Here is a 24,614-nt window from a genome sequence, read left to right on the forward strand (position 1 = left end):
TGGGCACAAAAGAGGGTTAGTGCATTACCCATTATCCTAGTACTTGGAAGCCAGTCTATGGTGTCAGTACTCTGATGTCATATTGATGACGTCAGGGATCTCCTTATATGGGCATATACTGAGTGCAGTCTAGTCAGTACTACAACATTGATGACTAAATATGAAACAATGGGTTTTCTCAGTGGAGTGCTAGACCCAAAAACGAACGCTTACGCATTTCAGCTAAGAGCCTTCATCAGAGCATTTGTGCTCTGATGAAGGCCATTACCACGTAAGCGGTCGTTTATTGGTGTGTGCCAATTACAAAAGTGGAAATGTGAGTACTTTGTCCTCCAATGATTTGAAATTTGGGATGTGATACCTTTTACTTTACATGAGTTTTTTTTATATACTTTTTTGCTTCCCTGCTATTATTTGACAGCTTTCGACACTAGGTATTTTACAATTTAGATTATTAATACAAAACAGATTTATTGGTAAATTATGATTATTACAGGTTAAGCTACCCAGCAACACATAGAGTAGTCTTAATTAAAATGAGACCCACCTACCAGTTGCAATATTAAAGTGATGATCACCTTAATGCACTAATTACAATCCCATAATATTGTGAAATGAATAATGAGTACTTTTAAGTTTGGCAATGTAAGTATATTTTCATGCCAATACTTCTGTTCTTTTACTCTAACAGTAAAATGTTGAGTATTTGTAGGTATCGCTATACTTTTACTTAAGTAATGAATCTGAGTACTTCTTCCAGACTGCCTGTGCCATGGCCATGTCAATACAGAAAGTGACCAAATTGTCTGCTGTAGGCATTAATGTAGGCCTGGCAGCTAATTTAGTCCAGAGCCTGGTAGACAGTTTTATTATGCTCCATTCATCTTTAGGGAACGGCCATAAAAGCGTTGAGGAGAGGGGAATAGGCACGGTGAGTCAGGCACTGACCAGGGTGCTGACTCCGTTTCAGCACCGACCACTGGCGGACAGCGAGCCATGCTGAAGCAGCCGTTGTTTGACTTTGGTTTCATATCAACCAACAAACACCCTATCTCATGATCGGTTGCTCTCTCTCTCTCTCTCTCTCTCTCTCTCTCTCACACACACACACACACACACACACACACACACACACACACACACACACACATACACACACACACACACACACACACATCTTTAGAAAATTGTTAATACTCCAGTAAAGTGACAATACCTCAAACTTGTACTTAAAGGGATATTTCACTTTCAAAAACACTTTTGGTCATTTTATCATCTACTCAGGCCTTTGTGATCCCCCCAGACAGTTTTTAAGTTGATTGATTCAGTATTTAGATATTTGATATTCATTTTATCAGACACGCCCCCTTCCTATACAAACCCATTGTAACTTCAAACTCCATTTTAACTAGGTTAGATTCGTCGAAAACACCCGTCCTTGGTTCTGGTGACTCACCCTGCCCTCCTAATACGTGAGGGGGCCGTGTTTTTCTGATTACCTTTTTCATTTATTTTATTTTATTTTTTTATTGTATTTTATTTTTTTAATTTTCCAAAAAAAATATTTAAAATAAATGAAAAAAGTAATTGAAAAAACACGGCCCCCTCGCGTATTAGGGGGGCAGGGTGAGTCACCAGAACCAAGGACGGGTGTTTTTGATGAATCTAACCTGGTTAAAATGGAGTTTGAAGTTACAATGGGTTTGTATAGGAAGGGGGTGTGTCTGATAAAATGAATATCAAATGTCTAAATACTAAATCGAGCAACTTAAAAACGGTCTGGGGGCTCACAAAGTCCTGAGTAGATGATAAAATGACCAAAAGTTTTTTTGAAAGTGAAATATCCCTTTAAGTAGCCTACAGTAGCCTACTTGAATACATGTACTTGGCTACTTTACACCACTGCACACACACAGTGTCACACACACACTTACTTCTTGCTTATGGCAGTCCATCGATGTCGATGATGACGTTGCTCCAAAAGCATATGTTGGGTTGGTTATTGTGGTTGGTTTCGCCTGTGCATAGCCAGGTGGCTGCTCAGACCGATGCGTGATCCGCAGACTTTGTCACAGGAGGGGCAGGGGAAGGCAGCAGTGGTGGTCGGTGGACCTTTGGCACGTTGGTGCCTCTGTGCACGCCGCTGTACTCTCCTCTCTGTGAACTTCTCCTGAAGATGAGTGATTCCCCGGTGACAGGTAGAGCTCCAGGTGTGGCGATCAACAGCCAGGGACTCCAGTGCTGGTGGATTAATGTCACACTTCTTCAGGAGGGTTTTAATGTGGTCCTTGTAACGTTTTGTCTGGCCCCCAACAGACCTTTGACCATCTAGGAGCTGGCCATACAGGATCTGTCGAGGCAGACGGTGGGCTGGCATACGGATCACATGCCCGACCCATCTCAGGTGTTTTAGTCCAAGGAGCGCTGTGATGCTGGGTGTGTTGGTCCGGTCATATATTTCAATATAGGGCACCCTGTCTACCCAAGACAGACCCAGGATCCTTTGAAGGCAACGAATGTGGAAGGCCTCTAGGCTGTGGATGTGCCTCTGGTAGGGTGTCCAGGTTTCCGAGCCGTAAAGCAGAGTGGAGAGGCAGACTGCCTTGTAAACAGCTGCCTTGGTGGAGATGGTGAGGTTCCTGTTCTGGAAGACCCTGGACCGTAACCTTCCAAAGGCAGCAGAGGCCAGGCCAATGCGAACCTGGATGTCATCGTCGATGGTGCAGGATGTTGACAGAGTGCTACCAAGGTAGGTGAAGTGAGGGACGGTGGCTAATGGATGCCCGTCAAGGGTGAAGATAGGCGCGTTTGGTTGGGGGTTGAACTCCTGACAGTAGCCTACTTGAATACATGTACTTGGCTACTTTACACCACTGCACACACACAGTGTCACACACACACACACACACACACACACACACACGCACACGCACGCACGCACACGCACGCACGCACGCACGCACGCACGCACGCACGCACGCACGCACGCACGCACGCACGCACGCACGCACGCACGCAAGCACGCGTGCACACGGCCCCCTCGCGTATTAGGGGGGCAGGGTGAGTCACCAGAACCAAGGACGGGTGTTTTTGATGAATCTAACCTGGTTAAAATGGAGTTTGAAGTTACAATGGGTTTGTATAGGAAGGGGGTGTGTCTGATAAAATGAATATCAAATGTCTAAATACTAAATCGAGCAACTTAAAAACGGTCTGGGGGCTCACAAAGTCCTGAGTAGATGATAAAATGACCAAAAGTTTTTTTGAAAGTGAAATATCCCTTTAAGTAGCCTACAGTAGCCTACTTGAATACATGTACTTGGCTACTTTACACCACTGCACACACACAGTGTCACACACACACTTACTTCTTGCTTATGGCAGTCCATCGATGTCGATGATGACGTTGCTCCAAAAGCATATGTTGGGTTGGTTATTGTGGTTGGTTTCGCCTGTGCATAGCCAGGTGGCTGCTCAGACCGATGCGTGATCCGCAGACTTTGTCACAGGAGGGGCAGGGGAAGGCAGCAGTGGTGGTCGGTGGACCTTTGGCACGTTGGTGCCTCTGTGCACGCCGCTGTACTCTCCTCTCTGTGAACTTCTCCTGAAGATGAGTGATTCCCCGGTGACAGGTAGAGCTCCAGGTGTGGCGATCAACAGCCAGGGACTCCAGTGCTGGTGGATTAATGTCACACTTCTTCAGGAGGGTTTTAATGTGGTCCTTGTAACGTTTTGTCTGGCCCCCAACAGACCTTTGACCATCTAGGAGCTGGCCATACAGGATCTGTCGAGGCAGACGGTGGGCTGGCATACGGATCACATGCCCGACCCATCTCAGGTGTTTTAGTCCAAGGAGCGCTGTGATGCTGGGTGTGTTGGTCCGGTCATATATTTCAATATAGGGCACCCTGTCTACCCAAGACAGACCCAGGATCCTTTGAAGGCAACGAATGTGGAAGGCCTCTAGGCTGTGGATGTGCCTCTGGTAGGGTGTCCAGGTTTCCGAGCCGTAAAGCAGAGTGGAGAGGCAGACTGCCTTGTAAACAGCTGCCTTGGTGGAGATGGTGAGGTTCCTGTTCTGGAAGACCCTGGACCGTAACCTTCCAAAGGCAGCAGAGGCCAGGCCAATGCGAACCTGGATGTCATCGTCGATGGTGCAGGATGTTGACAGAGTGCTACCAAGGTAGGTGAAGTGAGGGACGGTGGCTAATGGATGCCCGTCAAGGGTGAAGATAGGCGCGTTTGGTTGGGGGTTGAACTCCTGACAGTAGCCTACTTGAATACATGTACTTGGCTACTTTACACCACTGCACACACACAGTGTCACACACACACACACACACACACACACACACACACACGCACACGCACGCACGCACACGCACGCACGCACGCACGCACGCACGCACGCACGCACGCACGCACGCACGCACGCACGCACTCACGCACGCACGCACGCACGCACTCACGCACACACACACACACACACACACACACACACACACACACACACACACACACACACACACACACACACACACACACACACAGTAATACAAAAAAAATTAAAGTATCAAATTGCTACTGTTACTTAAGTAAAAAATGTGAGTACTATCAATAATGCAACATAAAAATACTCTGTTACAAGTAAAAGTCCGGAACTCAAAATCTACTTGAGTAAAAGTTCAAAAGTATTGGTATCAAAATGTACCAAAAGTATAAAGTACTCATTATGCAGAATGTTTTCAAATGTATACAAATCTTTTGAAAATTGTTAATACTCCAGTAAAGTGACAATACCTCAAACTTGTACTTAAGTAGCCTACAGTAGCCTACTTGAATACATGTACTTGGCTACTTTACACCACTGCACACACACACACACACACACACACACACACACACACACACACACACACACACACACACACACACACACACACACACACACACACAACACAACACAACACACACACAAGCGCCTGCAGCCTAGCCGTATACCACCCCTCTGCTCATAGCTGCGAGCGTCATGCTTCTTTTCAGCCGGTCCGTGACGTGTAGACGCATCGTAGAGCGTCTGGTCCAATGGGCTCCAGACAGAGCGCCGTTCCAGACTCAACCCAAAGTTTGAGTAAAAAATGAAAAAAAACGCGTGTCGGTCGCGGAGCGCCGGCTTGGCAGGCAGTTTAGCGAACGCATCCAAGACGAGAGGGAGAAGAGTGGTGGATGGATATATACACACACACACACACACACACACACACACACACACACACACACACACACATGATGAATGTATGTACACACGTGCTGATCGCGTTGAGTTACCGGGTATCTATCAAATATAAGCTACTGTCAATGCGCTGTCCGTGGTACTGAATCAGTTTCAGGGCCGATCGCTGGTGGACAGCGATGAGTTACCGGGTATTGATCTAATAGGCTGCTCTCTGTCAGCCACTACTAAAGCGTAGCCGTACCCCTGTTAAATGTTTAATTGTTTCACGAGACAATTGGATACATTATGTTCCAATCCTCCAAGTGAGTCGAAAGGAGCAGAATCTACACACTGGATAGATGCCTCTTTGATCGAATCTTAAGTATTGACGCTCGAAACTTTGCCTAAATACGCGACCATGGACGATGAATGTGTAGCAGCAGTGTTCTAGTGTTTTGCCCCCTTTCGCCATGACGGAGATCAGCGAGGAGAACGAGCCACAGCATCGGGACCTGCAGCGGTCCCATCACCAGGCTACTGTTCCCAGCCAACCCGAATCCAAGGTAAGACAAGAGCTCTGCTGCTGTGTTTTGATGTGTTTTAATATCAAATACAAACTGTTCGGAATAATAATAATGTTTGAACTAGCGTCCAGGTCCAGACACTGATGTCTGGACCTGACCGTGTAAAAAGTCCAAGCCTATCACCAGAAATGCCCCCCCCCCCCCCTCCTCCACTGTCGTTTATGATGTTTTTGCATGGCATTGTATATTTGTCTGTCATTAAATGCTGCCATGAATTGAATACACAAGGACCCCAATGGAAACAACAAGCCATAGTGCTTTCTTGGGTTTAAACCTTTTAGCATCCTTTTGTATAAAACTGTACTTTTTTTGGGCAAACTGTTAATAAAGTATTCAATCAATCAAGCATGCCAAAGTTAAAACCCTTTTTACGAAAATATTCACCTCACGTTAGCTTGTTTTCAAGCCCCAGTTTACCTTTTTTATTATAAACTAGTAAACATTTATTTTTTTGCTATAGGGGCAGCCGGTGAAATGTGATGTATAGGGAAATCATGGTCTTGCATGTAAGACTATCTTTAGTCTCATAGGCTACCTGTCTAGTCCTGAGAGTAATACTCCATGTGGGAGGCAGCAGGGAACAGTCTAGGGTCAGTTACCTTACATAACAAGTCCTAACCCTACAATAAGCCTTTGTAATGCTTGTAAACTACTCTGCATGGGCTCAGAGGACAGAGATTAGCCTACACATGGTGTGTGTGTGTGTGTGTGTGTGTGTGTGTGTGTGTGTGTGTGTGTGTGTGTGTGTGTGTACACACGTGTGCGTGTGCGTGTGCGTGTATGTGTGTGTGTGCATGCTTGCCTGCTTGCCCTGCATTGATATAAATGCACACCCTCGCATGTGTCAACCAGGGACAAAGGTTCACGCCATGATGAACTCCAGGGATGCGAGAGGGTAATTGTCAACAGTAAAGGGCTAATGCTTACAGTAATTTCTGGACTATAAGCATTTTTTTCAGCAGAATAGCTTGGTTAAGGAGGGGACCTCTCTGCTCATGCTGGCCTAAGCACATTTTCTCAACATCGATTGTTTCATAACACAGCCTCCATTGAGGCTTTAATAAGCATGCAAACAGCACATGCACTGTAGTCACACAGGGTGTTAATTGCGACAATAACAGCAGCAGTATACGATTTGCTGTTTCTGTCTGTCATCTTAAACATGACATAAAACAAGCCGACTGCGGCTCCTCTCATCCATGTTCTCTTAAGCCGGCCGGCACAACACCGGGCCCCATGGTCTTTAGGTGACACCGGGTGAATTTATGAGCAAATCAGCAGGGAGAGATGTAGCTATCTTGTGCCTGGGGTGGGGGGGGGGGGGGGGGGGGTTGGCGGTGTCCGGTCATAACTCAGACAAACAGTTGCAAAGCTATGGCAGCCATGTCGCTCCCCACTGCCAAGACCCCCTGGAGGAGCACGAGATTAATGTTACACCACTGGATTTCAGTCCACCCCCCCCCATGCACCCCCCTCCCAGTGGTCATATAGATTTCTTATTTCAGTCTCTCTCTTTCTCTCTCTCTCTCTCTCTCTCTCTCTCTCTCTCTCTCTCTCTCTCTCTCTCTCTCTCTCTCTCTCCCCATCTCCTCACTGCCCTGCATGTCTCTGTGTCCATTCTTCTTTCTCTCTCTCTCTCTCAGCTCCACAGAGAGCTTCTCTCTCTCTCTCTCTCTCTCTCTCTCTCTCTCTCTCTCTCTCTCTCTCTCTCTCTCTCTCTCTCTCTCTCTCTCTCTCTCTCTCTCTCTCTCTCTCCCTCCCTCCCTCTCCCTCTGTGTCGTTGTCTCCCTCCACTCTCCTTGTGCTCTCACAGAATTTGTCATGCTGCTAAGTACTAGCCTCTCAGGCTTTGTGGTGCACAGTAAAGCGTTCATATTTTGTTCCTCTGAGAGTGTTAAAAAAAAACTGACTCTTACAAGTCAATTTGACTCTTCAAGGTGCACAGTAAAATCCAGAGTGTTAATTCAACTCAGATTCGATTCAACTTTCAGAATTGATGTGTGTGTGTGTTTCTTATAGGGAGAGGACGAGGGAGGAAAGGCCTGTTGTTGTCCCTCGCCCACCCCTCCCCCCTCTCTGTAAAGTAACTAAGTATATTTACTCAAGTACTGTACTTAAGTACAATTTTGAGGTACTTCTACTTTACTAGAGTATTTCAACATTTTGGAACATTGTTTTTTATATCTACTCCACTACATCTCAGAGGCAAATATCGTACCATTGTACTCCACTACAATTATTTGAAAACTTTAGTTACTAATTGCTTTGCAGATATACATTATTATATTATAAAACATACATTAACCACTTCAGCCCTATTTTATACCATGGCTATTTTCAAACATTTTAGTACTTTTACTTTTGGTACTTTAAGTATATTTTGATGCCAATACCTTTGTACTTTTACTTAATTGACGTTTTGAACACAGGCCTTTTACTTGTAACAGAGCATTTCTACCTTGTAGCATTGATACTTTTACTCAAGTAAAACATTTGAGTATGCGTTTTCCACCCCTGCCCCCGCCCCCCCCCAGCCAAGGGCACAGTGCTGTACTGTAGTGCTAAAAGCAAATGATTTGTTTTTCGGTCCCCATTGTGGACTCCAATGTCATTGCAGGTCCTTGTCGAAGGTGTGGTTGAAAAGGGGAGTATTTACAGCTCCCGGGTGGCCACTCAGAGGAGTCCATGGGGGGGGAGCTGTTAGGGGTGAAGTGTCTTGCTCAGGGACACTTGTCTTCTATACACGTATGCTGGGACGAGTTGAGGGTCGAAACCGACGTCCTCCTGATTTCCTCATGAGAGCCTCCCCTTCCCACTCGTCTACCACCGTGTGTGTGTGTGTGTGTGTGTGTGTGTGTGTGTGTGTGTGTGTGTGTGTGTGTGTGTGTGCGTGTGTGCGTGTGTGTGTGTGTGTGTGTGTGTGTGTGGGTGTGTGGGTGGGGGATCTTACCAGGAAAGGCTTTTTTAATCAAACCACCAGGCGTACAAATGTGGAGTATACACTCTTTGAGTTAAATTGACACTTAGTATTTTTCAGTGTAGATTGGGGTCCAAGAGATATTATTATTTGGGGGTCTGTGGCCTTATGCTCGTCAAACTGGGGGTCCTTCAAATGAAAAAGGTTGAGAATCACACATTTCTGCATGTACTGTGTCTTGATACGTCCTGACCATATCCTTGTTGTACCTATCACGTGCTGTGTGAAATTAGATGCTGCATATTCAGGGTTCATTTTGCACATACTTTTCACCTTTTAGTGGATAAAATGAAAATGCATGCCAGTAAAGTGGAACTGTACTGATCATCATACATACTTCTATCTATTTCCTATTCCTGATAGCCGTTACGGCTCACTTTAACCCATTAAGACCATGAGGCCGATTCTACAAATGCCTTCTAAATCAGTAGTTCTCACACATTGAAGATTTTTCAAACATTTCAAAAATAGCAGTCATTTCTTGCCGCACTGCGAACTTGTAGATCTGCTATTTTCGAATGGCCAACGCTAAAGTCTAAAATAACACATGCTTTCCCGGTTTTAATGGGTTCAGATAAAAATCTTAACCCAAGGGAAAAGGGAAGTTAATATTTTCTGGTCCCTGCATGATGGGGGAGGGGAGATTGCTTTACACTGCTCCACCCAGCAGATGGCTGCTCAGATGGCTCAGATGAGCGCACGGGAGAGATACATGGATTGAAGTCGACGTTATGCTCTGTTCATCTGAGCTGCCTAGGGTACATTGATCCAGACCTCATTTCTTAATCTCCTCCTTCCTTTTACAAATAGAGCAATTAGATCTCCGTAACGGAACGAAATGAGTTCCATCTCCATTACAACATGTCTTTTTTTTTTTTGTCTCGTGACTACACTAGGCTTCTTTGAGCGGAGCCCATAGCATTCACTGGAACATAAAGTGTAGTAGACCAGTCAGGTTGGCAACAATTTCTGGATCCAGGCCCACTTGAAAATCTCTATCGGCTGCCTTATTGTGTGCTTCTCAGTCTGGAAAGGCTCCTATCTCCAAGGGAGGCAGGACATGCCAATACGGCTGAAAACGAACCGTGGCTTCTGATTGGTCTGTGGTGCGAGGCGGGACAAAAACACCAGTGTGATCGTTGTGATTAGTGATTCGTTGGAACAACATCCAATCAGCAAGACGTTGCCTACGTAACATATGTAGTTCAGTGTAGTTCTGCAAAACGAGTCAAATAGGAGCCTTTCCAGACTGAGAAGCGAAGTGAGAAAAACAAATCCGCTGAACGTAGTGAATCAGGCTGGATCCCAGGGCTATATGGACCGTGTGCATTGACAGAACATGTTTATTTGTCTTCCGACTTGGATCAATGGAACTAACATTATGTTTCTATTTATCAGAATCACAATGAAAACTCATTTTTCAAAGTTGGAAAGAAAAAATACCATGACCTATTTTTTTATGTATTTCTTTTTTATATTAATGTTATATTATCATAAAAATCTTAATGTTTTGCCAATTAGTTGGTTGGGGCCCACTTGCAATAATATCCTCACTGGTGTAGTAGACCTCATGGAAACACTTAAGTAACCAATAGGCTCTATGCACAGCAGCCATATTGGAAAGAAATTGGGCCTCTTCCTTTCTTCCTTCACAGATTTTACCAATGACACTAATGAAGGCTCTGTTCCATTTCATGTAGCACAGTGGTTCTCAAACCTTTTAATTTCAAGGACCCCCATAATTCTGAGAGTGTACAAATGGAACCAAATGGACCCGTACTCTCAGAGGTACACACCTTTTAAGGGGCTATTTGGAACCCCCTCAAGGAACCATGAGGGTCCCTGGACCACACTTTGAAACCCACTGGTGTAGCGTGTTTCCAGTGAGCCAAAATGCACAATATCAGCGCTCTGACTCTGTTTGACCAAAATGGAACGGAGCCTTCATTAGTATCACAGGTAACACCTGTGAAGGAAGTAAGATGAAGAGGCCCAATTTCTCTCCAAAATGGCTGCTGTGCATAGAGCCTTAACTCATGTGTGCAAATGTGTACACTCTCAGAGTTTAAGAGGAACACTCAGGATTTTACGGTGTAATTGTGAGGTCTTAGTGTAACAGTAAGCGCTCATTAAGCAGAGCTGTCTGATTGAGCTGTCTGTGCAATGGCTGACAGAAGTGCTGATAGCAGGCACTGGGCTGCAGTCTGCTGGCTCTCCACACTGCCAATGACTTCTGTGATTAACAGAGAGGGTTTTTAATTAGCTTTTTTTGTAAATCCCGCACTCAATTTACCTGACTGAGCTAATAGCTCAACCTCGTGCCATTTTCGTTTCACTTTGGCCTTTCCTATACCTTTTTCTTCACCTGTATCTTTCTGCATACTTAATATTCCTTTTGTGTGTGTAAAAAAAAGATATATATATAGTGCAGTACATCGTCAGAGTACTGGGAGGCTAGTCTGTGACATTAGTCATCTATGGCGGCAGTACTATGTGTCCAGTACTGTGATGTCTCCATATTTGGGCAAAAGACGAGGACGTGCGCGCACACACACACACACACACACACACACACACACACACACACACACACACACACACACACACACACACACACACACACACACACACACACACACACACACACACACACACACACACACACACACACACACAGTGAACACACCGATTCCTGGAAGTTAGGATGGATGTCTGCCCCTGTTTTTGACTGTCATATCGTCTTTGCTTAAAACTTTCAGAAAAGCAAGAGCAACGTCTGTTCGCCTGTGTGGCCTCTGTTACATTCTCTCGCTGTGTCCCTCCCTCTGGGGGTTCTGTCTGTCCCTTGGCTGGTGTCTCTGAGCACAGTGACTGGGCAAGGATGGCTGGCTCGGGATGAGATTATTACCAATTAGACGCTTAGACTTAAGGCGTGCTAAGAATGAGAGAGGAGAGAATTGTGAAGAGAAGAGAGAAGAGAAGAGAGAGAGAAGAGAAGAGAAGAGAAGAGAAGAGAAGAGAAGAGAGAAGGGAAGGGAAGGGAAGAGAAGAGAAGAGAAGAGAAGAGAAGAGAAGAGAAGAGAAAGAGAAGAGAAGAGAAGAGAAGAGAAGAGAAGAGAAGAGAAGAGAAGAGAAGAGAAGAGAAGAGAAGAGAAGAGAAGAGAAGAGAAGGGAAGGAAGGGAAGGGAAGGGAAGGGAAGGGAAGGGAAGGGAAGGGAAGGGAAGGAAGGGAAGGGAAGGGAAGGGAAGGGAAGGGAAGGGAAGGGAAGGGAAGGGAAGAGAAGAGAAGAGAAGAGAAGAGAAGAGAAGAGAAGAGAAGAGAAGAGTGGATTGGGTGGATGTTTCATTTCCTGCTTGGGTTACTTCTAAAATGTTTCAGTTAATATTCTTTGGTTGATTAAAAAAAAGGGAGATAACTGCTCTACTAAAATCCTTCAGATAGAGACATTTCTATGGTTTCACTGGAAAGGTATAAAACAGCTGTTGCTTTCATAATTTGCACCTATCATTGACCAATATGGTAAATTATTATAGTTTTTAAGCATTTTAAGGGAGCAGAGCAGACTTTCTTAGTATGCAAGATATATACAATACAGTGAGTACAATACACACATGCATAAGGACAGTGATGACACGCGTGCATTCAAATGTCACAGGGTGTTGAGATTGGAACCAGGAAGTCAGCAGGTCAAATACTACAGGGGGAGGATCACAGTTGTACATTTTCAATAACAACATGGGTGACTGATGTTTTGTTGGTCAGCGACCTACGTAACTTGTGGATCAAACCAAAACCAAAACAGATTCTATACTGAAATGTGAGTGTGAACAGCTAGAGGAAGGGCATTTGTCAATCCGCCTGGGAGAGAAACGTGGGCATTAAATAATGAGTAAAAAAAGTCAACACGGATTGTTTTTGTTATCACCTACATGCCCAAGGTTGAAAGTGGTTAAAATACTACAAACATAGTGTAGTATTATATCATAGTCAAGATACTGACAAAGTAAACATAATTCATAATTTCTTTACAGTTGTATATGCAATAATAATTTGTGGTTGTCTCAAAATCCCAAGGCACACCTGGCCTTGTCTCACAGGCCGGCATACCACCCTGTTTTGGAACCACTTACTTACCACACACAAAACACTATATCTGAACAATCCATTTAAAAACAGATTCTTGTGTCTGGTAATGCACCCCATTGACCACATGGTACCTCCTAACATTTCTGTATGCTGCTAATAGCTTTCAAAGTACAAAGACTTTGCTGTTCAGAATGCCCGTGCTTGCATTATTAATATTTTTTGTGGAACTTCAAGTGAAATGAGGGTAGTTGTCAGTGCTTCTAAAAACCAATTACTTGTCACTGCTAACGTAATACAGCATTCCTGCTGTCCATTTGAATGAAAAGGTACATCCTTGGCTTTGACTCAAATTGCGTGTGTGTGTGTGTGTGTGTGTGTGTGTGTGTGTGTGTGTGTGTGTGTGTGTGTGTGTGTGTGTGTGTGTGTGTGTGTGTGTGTGTGTGTGTGTGTGTGTGTGTGTGTGTGTGTGTGTGTGTGTGTGTGTGTGTGTGTGTGTGTTTGAATTCTCAAGCTACACCACCGGGGACCACCAAGGGTCCTGAGGATTTTTACACTGTATATTGGGGTTACAGCATATTTCGGTTCAGTGATTCTCAACCTTTTTCATTTCCAGGATCCCAATTTGAAACCATCTTGTTTAGTCTTGCATGGCCAGACTGTTGCCTCCCACCATTTTCAAATGCTTCCGTCATATAGTCTGGAGCAACGGAAGCTCTGAAAATGGTCAAAGCGAATAATAAAATAAAAAAAAGCGAATGTGACACCTCCTCCCCGCTTCCGTTTCGTCTTTACAGTCGTGCAAATCTGTCCTAATATAAATCTAAATAATCGAAGCATTTATAGATTGCTGCTTATCGAAAGTGGAAATTCTAATATAAAATGTAAAGATAATTTAAAATGTATTTTCGTGGACGGAAGACAGCTTCCGTTCTCTGCTTTCGGGATGTGGTGTTCCAGACTCTATATAGCATTCGGAGATAGTGGAATAATTGTCTGGCTACACAAGACTACCATTTCTTAATCTCTGGGACGGAAAATCCATTTGTACTCTCTCGAGTTACAGACCCGTAAGGGTCCATTTACCCCTGATTGGCCCTGTACCCGAACGTTTAGAACCAGTGAGCTAGACTAATTTACTTTGACTGTTGACCCTTTTAATCAACCTCTTTGTGGCCACTGAGAAGTGAAGGAGACCCACCAGAGAGAGAGAGAGAGAGAGAGCATTAACCACACATCAACTCATAATTCTTTCTTCACCAGTCTCACTGTTTGGACCCAACATTGAGCCGGCTCCACTTTGATTAATGGCAACTCCTAATGCCACCTTTGATTTAATTCCACACAAGTGCTGAGCCAGCGCGGCCCGGTACACAGTGTACCGCGGAGGGGCGAGATGTGTTAAGCAGTACTGACAACAACTTACAACTCTCCTTTAGCGACCCCGGGGGGATTTTCTGATGTCATTTTCGCTCTGCGCGGGTAAACCGCCGTGCCTTGTGGTCATGTTCATCACTGAGGACCAGTGGTGGAAGAAGTACTGAAATTTTTTTACTTAAGTAAAGTATCAATACGGAAATACTACTAAAAGTAAAAGTACGGTATTAAAATGAGTTTCAAAATGTACTTAAAGTACCAAAAGTAGAAAGTACTCATTATGCAGAATGTCCATTTCACAAGTTTTCAAATGTATAAAATGTTTTGAAAATGTTTTGAATATAGCAGATCTACAAGCTCACAATGCCTATTGTGAGCTTGTAGATCGGCTATTTTCGAATGGCCAAAATGTATATAGGGTTAATGTATGTTTTGTAATAATAATCAAAATGTACAAAGTAACTAAAGTTTTCAAATAATTGTAGTGGAGTAAAAGTGCAATATTTGCCTCTGAGATGTAGTGGAGCAGAAGTAAAAGTACGAAAAAAAAAAGGGGAAAAAACTCAAAAAAGTACAGTACTTGAGTAAATGTACATAGTTACTTTACACCACTGCTGAGGACAGAGGAAGAGTAATGATTTAATTTCTCCTTTGAGCGAACCACGTTTATAGAACCTCTGTTTGTTCTTGGCTGTGCTTTGTTGGGACATGTTCGCTTTTTTTCACTTTTCACTTCCAGCTTTACCCAGTTTGTTTATACTGCAGTCATTTTGTCTGATGTTGATACAGTGGTAATTAGAAAGGTGCACACAGTAGAGTGCATATCTCTGCCAGGCCTGGTGGCCTATACCCATGGCTGAGTAAGTGGTGGGTTGCAGCCATCAGGGAGCTGTGAGTGGACATGTTGTTTCTATGACATAGGGTTCAACTTTTCACATTTGTGGTATCCCCTGTAGTTAGAATGGAAAGCGCTTTTGGAAGTATGCTGTATAGAGGCCCCTCTCAACATGCGATTGCAATCTGGGGTCGATTGGATGTTGCGTTCATGATATATAGTTTTTTTTTGTAAAAAACAAAACAATAAACAACAACAACAAAAAAACTAAAAAGGTCCCTCCCACTATTTACAGGCAAACAGAGTATCAAAAAGCTGTTTTACTGTCATTGTCACATGACTCTCATGATCTTGTGTACCTAATTTGATGAAGATTGGTTAAAGAAAGAATTACAATTCATGTTTCTGCAACAAACAGTGACTTTTGGCTGTTTAAAATGTAGGCCTGTAGTCGCAAATTGGTCTGTATGGGAATTTTTATTTTATTGTATGGCGGTGCAAAATGTATATTCCAAAATGTAAACCCGGCAGGTATAGCACCAATATGAGGCTGATTTGACAATTTAGGGTTTGAGAGACTTCCTTGGCCTACTGGCAGCCTGCAAAAGACATTTGGCTCTGCACCGTCTTGTAGTTTCCGAGATTAGCTCCGGACACACGCGTATGCGCACGCGCACGCGCACACGCACACGCACACGCACACACACGAAAACATAATCTCCATCCCCGTCTGTTCCGGACTGGTAGGGATGATTATGACGATAGAAAGCCAGAGGGCTAAAATTGGATAGACCACAATGAGGTGGCACTTTGAATACACAAGAAGAGAAAACCCCAAATAAAATACAAGGACATAATTCCTATCAAAATACAACTCACATCGTCTTAGTGAATGGCTGTTGATTTATTTACGGAGGCTGAACTGCATTCAGATAGAAAGACAGACTGATATACAGTATGTAAGTCAGCAGTCAGTGTGTGTGTGTGTGTGTGTGTGTGTGTGCATGTGTGTGTGTGTGCGTGCGTGCGTGCGTGCGTGCGTGCGTGCGTGCGTGCGTGCGTGCGTGCGTGCGTGCGTGCGTGCGTGCGTGCGTGCGTGCGTGCGTGCGTGCATGCATGCGTGTATCGTTCGTTCGTGAGTGAGTGAGTGAGTGATAGACGAATAGCCGCATTGTAGCGCTTTAAAAAGGTAGCGGTTATTATCAACTCGTAATGCATAATTCATACGCCAAAAATACTGCTATTTCAGGCACGTGAGACCGCGGTACGACAAAGTGTGAGCCAGGCCTCAGCATGTGGATGGAATATTGTGCTCTGAGTCCTGTGACAACATCAAAGGTGGCACTCACCTCATGCTAATTACTAAAGCTGCTTATGCAGATAAACCCATTCAACGGCTGGATTTGAAGATGAGAGCTGCTTTTGTTGAGCACACACCTTCACACCAGCGTTGCCATGTCTGCTTATTATAAGCGACTTATTTTTCCGTGAAGTCGGTTGCGTTTTTTTTGGGCTTGTTTCTAAAGTGTAGTTGCTTCTTTGGGCTTGCTTCCTAATGTTGTTTAAACCAATGGTTCTCAAACGTTTTCAAGTCAAGGACCCCCAAATGTATTTTCGACTGACCCCTCCCCTCCGTCTAAAAGTATTTTGTGACCCCTGCACCAGATTTGTGTTGTTAAAATGTTTCCGAAAAATATTCAAAATGTTTCACTTTTTTCAAGATTTTTTCAAATATCTGTGGCCTATATTCGCTTCTTTTGGGCTTGTTTTCACAGACCTCATACACACCTTCACACATGCACCTTTATGCACGCCAGCAGGTGGTGTTTTTGCCAACAGGAGCTCATGCACAGTGGTGGACAGTAACACAGTACTCGAGTACTGTACTTAAGTTTATTTTTTTAATGTGTATATGTACTTTACTTGAGTATTTGTATTTTTGGATACTTCCACATTTCAAAGACAAATATTGTACTTTTGACTCCACTACATTTCCAGGACAGGAAAAAGTACATTATGAATTAACTACTTAAGCCCTGTTTCAAATAACGACGCCTTGTGAGCTTGTAGATCTGCTATTTGCACTATTATTGATATACAGTGTATTTTTTTAAGTTTCAGGAAAATCTTGTAATCTTGTAATTTGGGAAAATGTCAAATGTTTTATAGCAATGCATTGATAATAAAAACATGTTGTAGTATTTTTAAAAGCAAGTAGCCTACTCCAGTACTTTAACTCAAGTACAAATATGACTGAGCAACAATAACATGAACTTGGTTTGACAGAAGGTCTGGGGCTGAGTTCTTTGTCCAGCACTGGTGTTTTATCAGCAGTAGCCAGTATGCTGCAACATCAAGTGTATGGTCACATCACAAGTACATACACTGTAGAAATCAGTGCTAATCTAACCACTTAAGGCCTTGTGTACTTTGTTGTACAAGTCAATCAGTAGTGAAAACAGGTTAATACAAGCTTGTAGCTTGAAGATATGCTATTTTTGGTATTTAGAAAATGAAAAAACATGTAATAATTTGTTTTACTCTCTCTCTCTCTCTCTCTCTCTCTCTCTCTCTCTCTCTCTCTCTCTCTCTCTCTCTCTCTGGCGCTAAAGTTGTGAGTGCCAGACTCTACTCAAGGAGGAAGGGAAATTGACTGAGCCGTGGGAGGGCATTGATTTGATTTGCTGTTCCCTTCAGGTTAGATCTAATCACAGGGATTAATGGCAGAGTTCAAAGAGGGCCTTATCATGATTTTTCCTCAACTGAGAGCTTAATTTAAAACACATACGGTACCATTTTGTGATGTTGAGCTTTTGGGGGCAGAAATAGCATCAGAATCTCTGTGCTGGCTTTGCACATTTGACCTGGGTGCATGCGTGTGTAGAAAACACGTGATACATGATTGTAAATACCTGAGCAAAGTCTAGATCAAGTTGTTTTCGATGGCACAAACTGATTTAGTGTAGTTTGAGATGGTGGGAGAGCCCTTATATGCGTATGTCCTTGTTACTAGGTAGATTTTTCTGCGTTGTTGGATTGTGTTACTTATCGTTGTTTGTGTGTTGTGCTCGAGGACCCCCTTGGAAACGAGATGATCTCATCTCAAGGGGCTTATCCGCTAATTAAAAATTCTAGATACAATTAGAAACAAAAGTCTGTGCCTAAAAACTGTGTGAAGAAACATTTTCTTTCCCAAAGATTTCATTTATTTTTAGCTGCATTGACTTGTGGTTAATGATCAATTATGCACGGCTGTGACGCTGTGTTTGGAGTAATGAATGGCAGACATCATGTTCTGGGCTGAAACGAACATGCAATTATTGGAAAGGTTAATTGACTTAAGTCTTACATAACATTTACAGTACTTCCCCTTAATGGGCCACAGAGTCTACTGAAATTAGATGAATTTCACGGAAAGTCAATCAGGAAAACAAGATGTTGTGTCAATATTAATATTTTCCTATTTTGGGATAATCCTCAAGATTGCAATAAATGAAGTCTTGGCTTTCATAAGTTTTCGGCTAATTCCTAATTTATGCTCCATCAATGGTGTCATGCACCGAAAATAGCATATCTACCAGCTCAAAACGTGTCGCATCCGTGACACGTTATGAGCTTGTAGATTAGCTGTTTACGGCACGTGCCACCACCGTAAGACAAAGTATAAATAAGGCATAAACAGACCATAATACGTTTTGCAACGGTACTGTCACCTCCTACAGGGAGATTTTCTGTTTGAAGACACGACTTGTCTGTGAGAGTTGTGAATAGGCTTATCGGCTTGTATTTTGTAGACTGTTGATATGTTTCTGAGGAAGAAAGCATTTTTAAAGCTGTTCATACAAATAACTAACTAGATAAATAAATCCTAAGCACTTTACAATGTGCATTATACATTCACACATTCCCACACACATTCACACGCCAACAGTGAAGGAACCGTGCGAGGCCCCAACCTGCTCATCACACTTTATGTCGGGGTTCTGATTCCCAGAATACCTTATAGTATTGGTTCTCAAAGTGGGGTCCGGGAACCCATAGGGGTCCTTGGGGGGTCTCTTTACCTTTTATACTTTGGCTATTCAAAAATAGCAGATATACAAGCTCATAGGGCGGCACTATGAGCTTGTAGATCTGCTATTTTTGAAAAATCGTGAACATTTGTGCAAACCTTTGAATATATATATATATTTTTAAGCGAACATTTGTAACTCAAATCTTTGCTTTCTGGGGGTCCCTGGAACAAAATATTTGAGATGGGGGTCCGCGGCCAAATACATGTCATTTTGGGGGTCCTTGACATGAATACGTTTGAGAACCACTGCCTTGCACTTCCTTTCTACATCATTTCACTCTCTACTTGTGACAAGGCAATCCTTTTAAAGTCAAGAAAAATGTATTTATCTAGCACATTTCATAAACAGTAAACTCAGTTCTGTTCACATAAAATTGAAATTAAAAACATCAACCCTATAACCAATGTTCCAATTTTCACTACTGCACTGTTTGCTATTTCTCACTAGATCTTTCATATGCCCTCCCTTTCTCCTATCCCACAGTCTTCCTCTCTCAGGATTCACAGGATCCTAAAGGCCTACCGGTTACAGGAGAAATAATTGACATGGTGCAGCGTAGGTCCCCACTGAGGCTTGTCACCAGCAGAGCTGGCATCGGCTCAGTTAAATGAATTCTCCGCTGTCAAATGTGTGAAAGTTTAGTCAATTTGTGACGTTATCGGTGTCAATCAAAACGTTTTGATTACATGCTGAGTAAGCACTATTTCTCGGTCCCATTCGCAACATACGTTTAGCTGGCTGGTCCATACCCAGAATTCATTGCGAAGGCTTGGTTCTTAAGATGTTCTCAAGGTTGTAGGCCCTAGTGTAGTTTTTCATGTTTGCACGACTACGGCGATAATTTGTGTTGCTTTCCCTTTCCCACTTTGGCGATACAGAGACCTCTGATGGATTCATCAGCAGGTATTGTTACCCCGGGCCCTACCCCTAGGACTTAAGATAAGGTTGAAAAAACTGTGTGCATATAAAAAGTGTAGCAGTGGTGGCACATACTGTGAATGCTGCTTTGCTTGTACAACTTCTGTTTCTGGTGGTGGTTGGGGTGTTGGGGGTGTCCTGTGTTGAATGAGCGATCCTGACAACAGCTGAGATTTAAAAAAGTGGAACTAATTCCTTATTTTCTAATCCTGCACAGGTCATGCACCCTCTTCTCTCTCTCTCTCTCTCTCTCTCTCTCTCTCTCTCTCTCTCTCTCTCTCTCTCTCTCTCTCTCTCTCTCTCTCTCTCTCTCTCTCTCTCTCTCTCTCTCTCTCTCTCTCTCTCTCTCTCTCACACACACACACACACACACACGTCACACACGCACACACACACACACACACACACACACACACACACACACACACACACACACACACACACACACACACACACACGTCACACACGCACACGCACACACACACACACACACACACACACACACACACACACACACACACACACACACACACACAGAGTTCCTTATCAAATTTGTGTTGCCGTTTGGAAGTAAACAGTGTTGTCAATAAAGTCAGCTCGTAAGATCCATACAGGAACAGTAAGCGAATTTGACGTCTGTGCTGTGCTCAGTTTGAGGAATTAAACTTAGATGACACAGTCTATTCCTTTCATAAGTACGCACCCAGCTTTGTGGCAGTTCTGCTCAATATGCCAGATACTATTATGTTAAGTCATTGTGTGATGAATAGCAAAAATAGCTGATCTACATGTTCACAACCAGTGGTGTAAAGTAACGGAGTACATTTACTCAAGTACTGTACTTAAGTACAGTTTGAGATATCTTTTACTTTACGGGAGTATTTCCAATTTTCTGTACTTTTACTTCTATTTCACTACATCTCAGAGTCAAATATTGTACATTTACTCCACTACAATTATTTGAAAACTTTAGTTAGGCTACTTGTTACTTTGTAGATTTTGATTATTATTACAAAACATGCATTAACCACTACAGTATATACATTTCGGCCATTTGAAAATAGCCGATCTACAAGCTCACAATGCGTCGCGATGCGACGCATTGTGAGCTTGTAGATCTGCTATTTTCAAAAGAAAGAAAGTTAAACTTGTGAAATGGGACATTCTGCATAATGAGTACTTTTGGTACTTTTAAATACATTTTGATGCCAATACTTTTGTACTTTTACTCAAGAACATTTTAAATTCCGGGTTTTTACTTGTAACAGTGTTTTTACATTGCAGTATTGATACTTTTACTTAAGTAAAACATTTTAGTGCTTTTTCTACCACTGCAACCCATCACCATGCAATGTGTTGTGAGCTTGTAGCACAGCAAAAAAAATTTAAGAGAAAAAAGAGAGAATAATTTTGGCACTTTCAAAGCGACCTGATAGCAAAGAGGTTAGGGCACATAATACCCCATGGACGCAAAATGCCCCTATCAGGGAATTGCCGGTTTGAGTCCCAGCTGGACGGACCATTTGCTCTATTGCATTCCTCTATTTTCTCTCCGCATTTGATGTCTCTCTCCACTCTCCACTCACGATCAATTAAATCAAAAATATTTATATAAATATCGGAGACACCAGGTTGAAAGCGGTTAACAATCACTGCTCCGGTAAAAAAAACGTATAAATAAAAATTCATTTGCATGTCAATGGGAACATTTCATGAGGCTTGAAGCTGACTGCGTCATGTTTTTGAAGGGTTTAATCTATCTTAAGGGTTCGCAGCTGTTGAACTCTGTCCGTGAAGAAAGTGTTGTGGTGATAGGATTCAGTTCTCCTCAAGGTCGCATATTTAAATGCGGCTTTCCAGATGCTAATGCAAATCAGGTTTATACATTATGCAGAGTGCACACACCTCTGTGTTACAGTTTTCAAAATAAACTGCGTATCTAAAAGTACAGTATGTATTTATGCCTATGTGTACGTACTGTATACATTTATAGTTTATGTTTATGTGATTATTTGTCAGTGATCGATCTGGGGTCGACCAATTGGGTCCAACACTCAACACCAGACAGGGCCTATACTGTACTGTTGGGGGGGGGGGGTGTACAGTATACAACATTTGTATACAATATCCCCCTAGGTTGGGTTATTGCCAAAGTGTCCTTGAGCAAGGCACTGAATCCCTAACTGCTCCTGATAAGCAGGTGGCTGCCTTGCATTGTTTCCTCTGCTGTTGGTGTGTGAATGTGATTGTAAACATTGTAAAGCACTTTCCATAAGTGCTGTAATTTGCATTTTTGGGACGAAACATTGCTATTGACATTGCTAGAGAGTGTTTCCTGGTCCCATGCGGGAGGGTGAATTACTTTTCTGCATTCACCCTGCAGATGGCTTCTCCGATGGCTCACAAGGTGGGCTGTTAGTGTTTTTTTGCTCAGGGACACTTTGACACGTAGACTGGTCAAGCTGAGCGTCTAACTGGCGACCTTCCAATTTCCAGACGGCCTCTACCCACTCAGCTACGGCCACCCCTATGAGGGACAGTGGTGGAAAAAGTATTTAAATGTTTTACATAAGTAAAAGTGTCAATGCTGCAATGTAGAAATACTCTGTTACAAGTAAAAGTCCGGAATTAAAAATTGTATTGAGTAAAAGTACAGAAGTATTGGCATCGAAATGTACTTAAAGTACCAAAAGTAAAAGTACTCATTATGCAGAATGTACCCTTTCAAGTTTTCAAATGTAAAAGAATATTTAGAAAATAGCAGATCTACAAGCTCACAATGCGTCGCGTCGCGACGCATTGTGAGCTTGTAGATCGGCTATTTTCAAATGGCCGAAATGTATATAGGGCTGAAGTGGTTACTGTATGTTTTGTAATAATAATCAAAATCTACAAAGTATAGTAACTACATTTTTCAAATAATTGTAGTGGAGTAAAAGTACAATATTTGCCTCTGAGATGTAGTAGCCTGGTTCCAGACCATAGACCCCGCCCACTCTCTGAGTGGGGCTCCTCTTGGTCTGGTGTCATAATGTGAGCCTATGGCTTTTCACGGTAGAAGTAAAATACCTGTCAAATCAGAGTCGGAGGTGGGGGTGGGTCTAACGACAAGCCAATCAGCACCATGGGGCGTTCTCAAGCTGTGCGACACTAGCCTGCGACGTCACATGTAGGTGGATCCTTGGATCTCTTGTGATTGGTTTAGGGAAATGCTAATCCCCTCCCCCAAGTAATCGACTACAGTGCAGCCAATTTCAGACTGAAGCTCCACGCAGCTTCAGTCTGATAATCAGGCTAGAGATGTAGTGTGGAGCAGAAGTAAAAGTGCTGAAAATTGGATATACTCCAGTAAAGTAAAAATACCTCAAACTTTTACTTAAGTACAGTACTTGGATACATGTACTTAGTTACTTTACACCACTGATAAGGGTATATGTATTCTCTCTCTATCTAAAAGGGTTTACAAAACAACTGTGATCCAGGTAATAGCCACTGCTGAAATAAACCCAACATCCAGATGTTTCTTTCCGGATTCAAAGAGACACAGACACATTAGACTGCCAACTCTGCACCTCTGTGTTCATTTGTCAATCTGTACGTTAACACTCAGGATTTTACTGTGCGCGCACTGTGTGGCAGAAAAACACACAAATGAGACCAAAACCGGCTCGTTACTCTGTGCCTCGCCCCGTTCACACAGACGTCTCATCCTCCCAAACACCCCCTTTCCTCTTAATCATTAATTTATCACAGTGTTCCGCACAACAGCCTATTTATAGCTATATACCTCCAGCGAATCTCAAGACTTTGTGCGCATCTTCAAACAAAGCCAGCAGAACAGAGAGACCACGGTGTCTGCTCCGCCTCGACACCTGTCTGTCTGTCTGTCTGTCTGTCTGTCTGTCTGTCTGTCTGTCTGTCTGTCTGTCTGTCTGTCTGTCTGTCTGTCTGTCTGTCTGTCTGTCTGTCTGTCTGTCTGTCTGGTGGGGAGTGAACGCCAAAGCTGCTGCATCGACGGCGGTTTCACTCACTGCACAGTGCAATTTATCCATCTGTAACTCTGAGTGTACCAAATTGACTCTTCCGGGTGCCTTTTGGTTACATTTGTACACTCTCAATCGCAATACATGCTCCTTATGAAGCTTTGGGAAAGCGAGGCAATGTAACTACAAATTGATTCAGAACTTCTGATGGGCAGTCTCAGAACTTGTACTCAGAACACCTGCTCCCCCAGACTAGTTCGCAAAGCCTGTCCGAAACCGCTTTTTTTTCTTCGACGTCGGAAGTAGCATGTATTTGGATTTAAAATGAACAAGGAGGATTTTACTGTGTAGTCATTGTTTGTTTTCAATTTTTACAGTGTGGTTCTGTAGGAGGCGCGTTGTCTAGAAGAGGGTCTGTGTGTTTGTCTGTTTCTATGGAGGGCTAATTTCACAAACCACTGGAATGACGTAGTTTAGTTCAGGCCGATACACGAGATGCACACATGCGCATTACTATGTGGGTGTATACAGTGTTATGCAAGACCCGTATGTCATACGGTGACGG

At 43.2% G+C, this 24,614-nt stretch overlaps 1 protein-coding gene across 1 annotated transcript in view; it reads left to right on the forward strand.

Annotated features, from left to right (window-relative positions):
* Positions 1-5,685: 5,685 nt before the first annotated feature.
* Positions 5,686-24,614, forward strand: part of LOC308105501 (SH3 and cysteine-rich domain-containing protein 2-like) — a gene marked incomplete at both ends in the record, with an annotated part of 69,929 nt that continues 51,000 nt past the window's right edge. The window contains one exon of the mRNA XM_080456265.1: positions 5,686-5,778. Coding sequence (XP_080312391.1) covers positions 5,686-5,778 — 93 coding nt within the window. The remainder of the gene's footprint in view (positions 5,779-24,614) is intronic.

The sequence above is a fragment of the Gymnoscopelus braueri genome (genome assembly GCF_963280865.1).
Source record: "Gymnoscopelus braueri genome assembly, chromosome: 17".
NCBI classification, from domain to species: Eukaryota; Metazoa; Chordata; class Actinopteri; order Myctophiformes; family Myctophidae; genus Gymnoscopelus; species Gymnoscopelus braueri.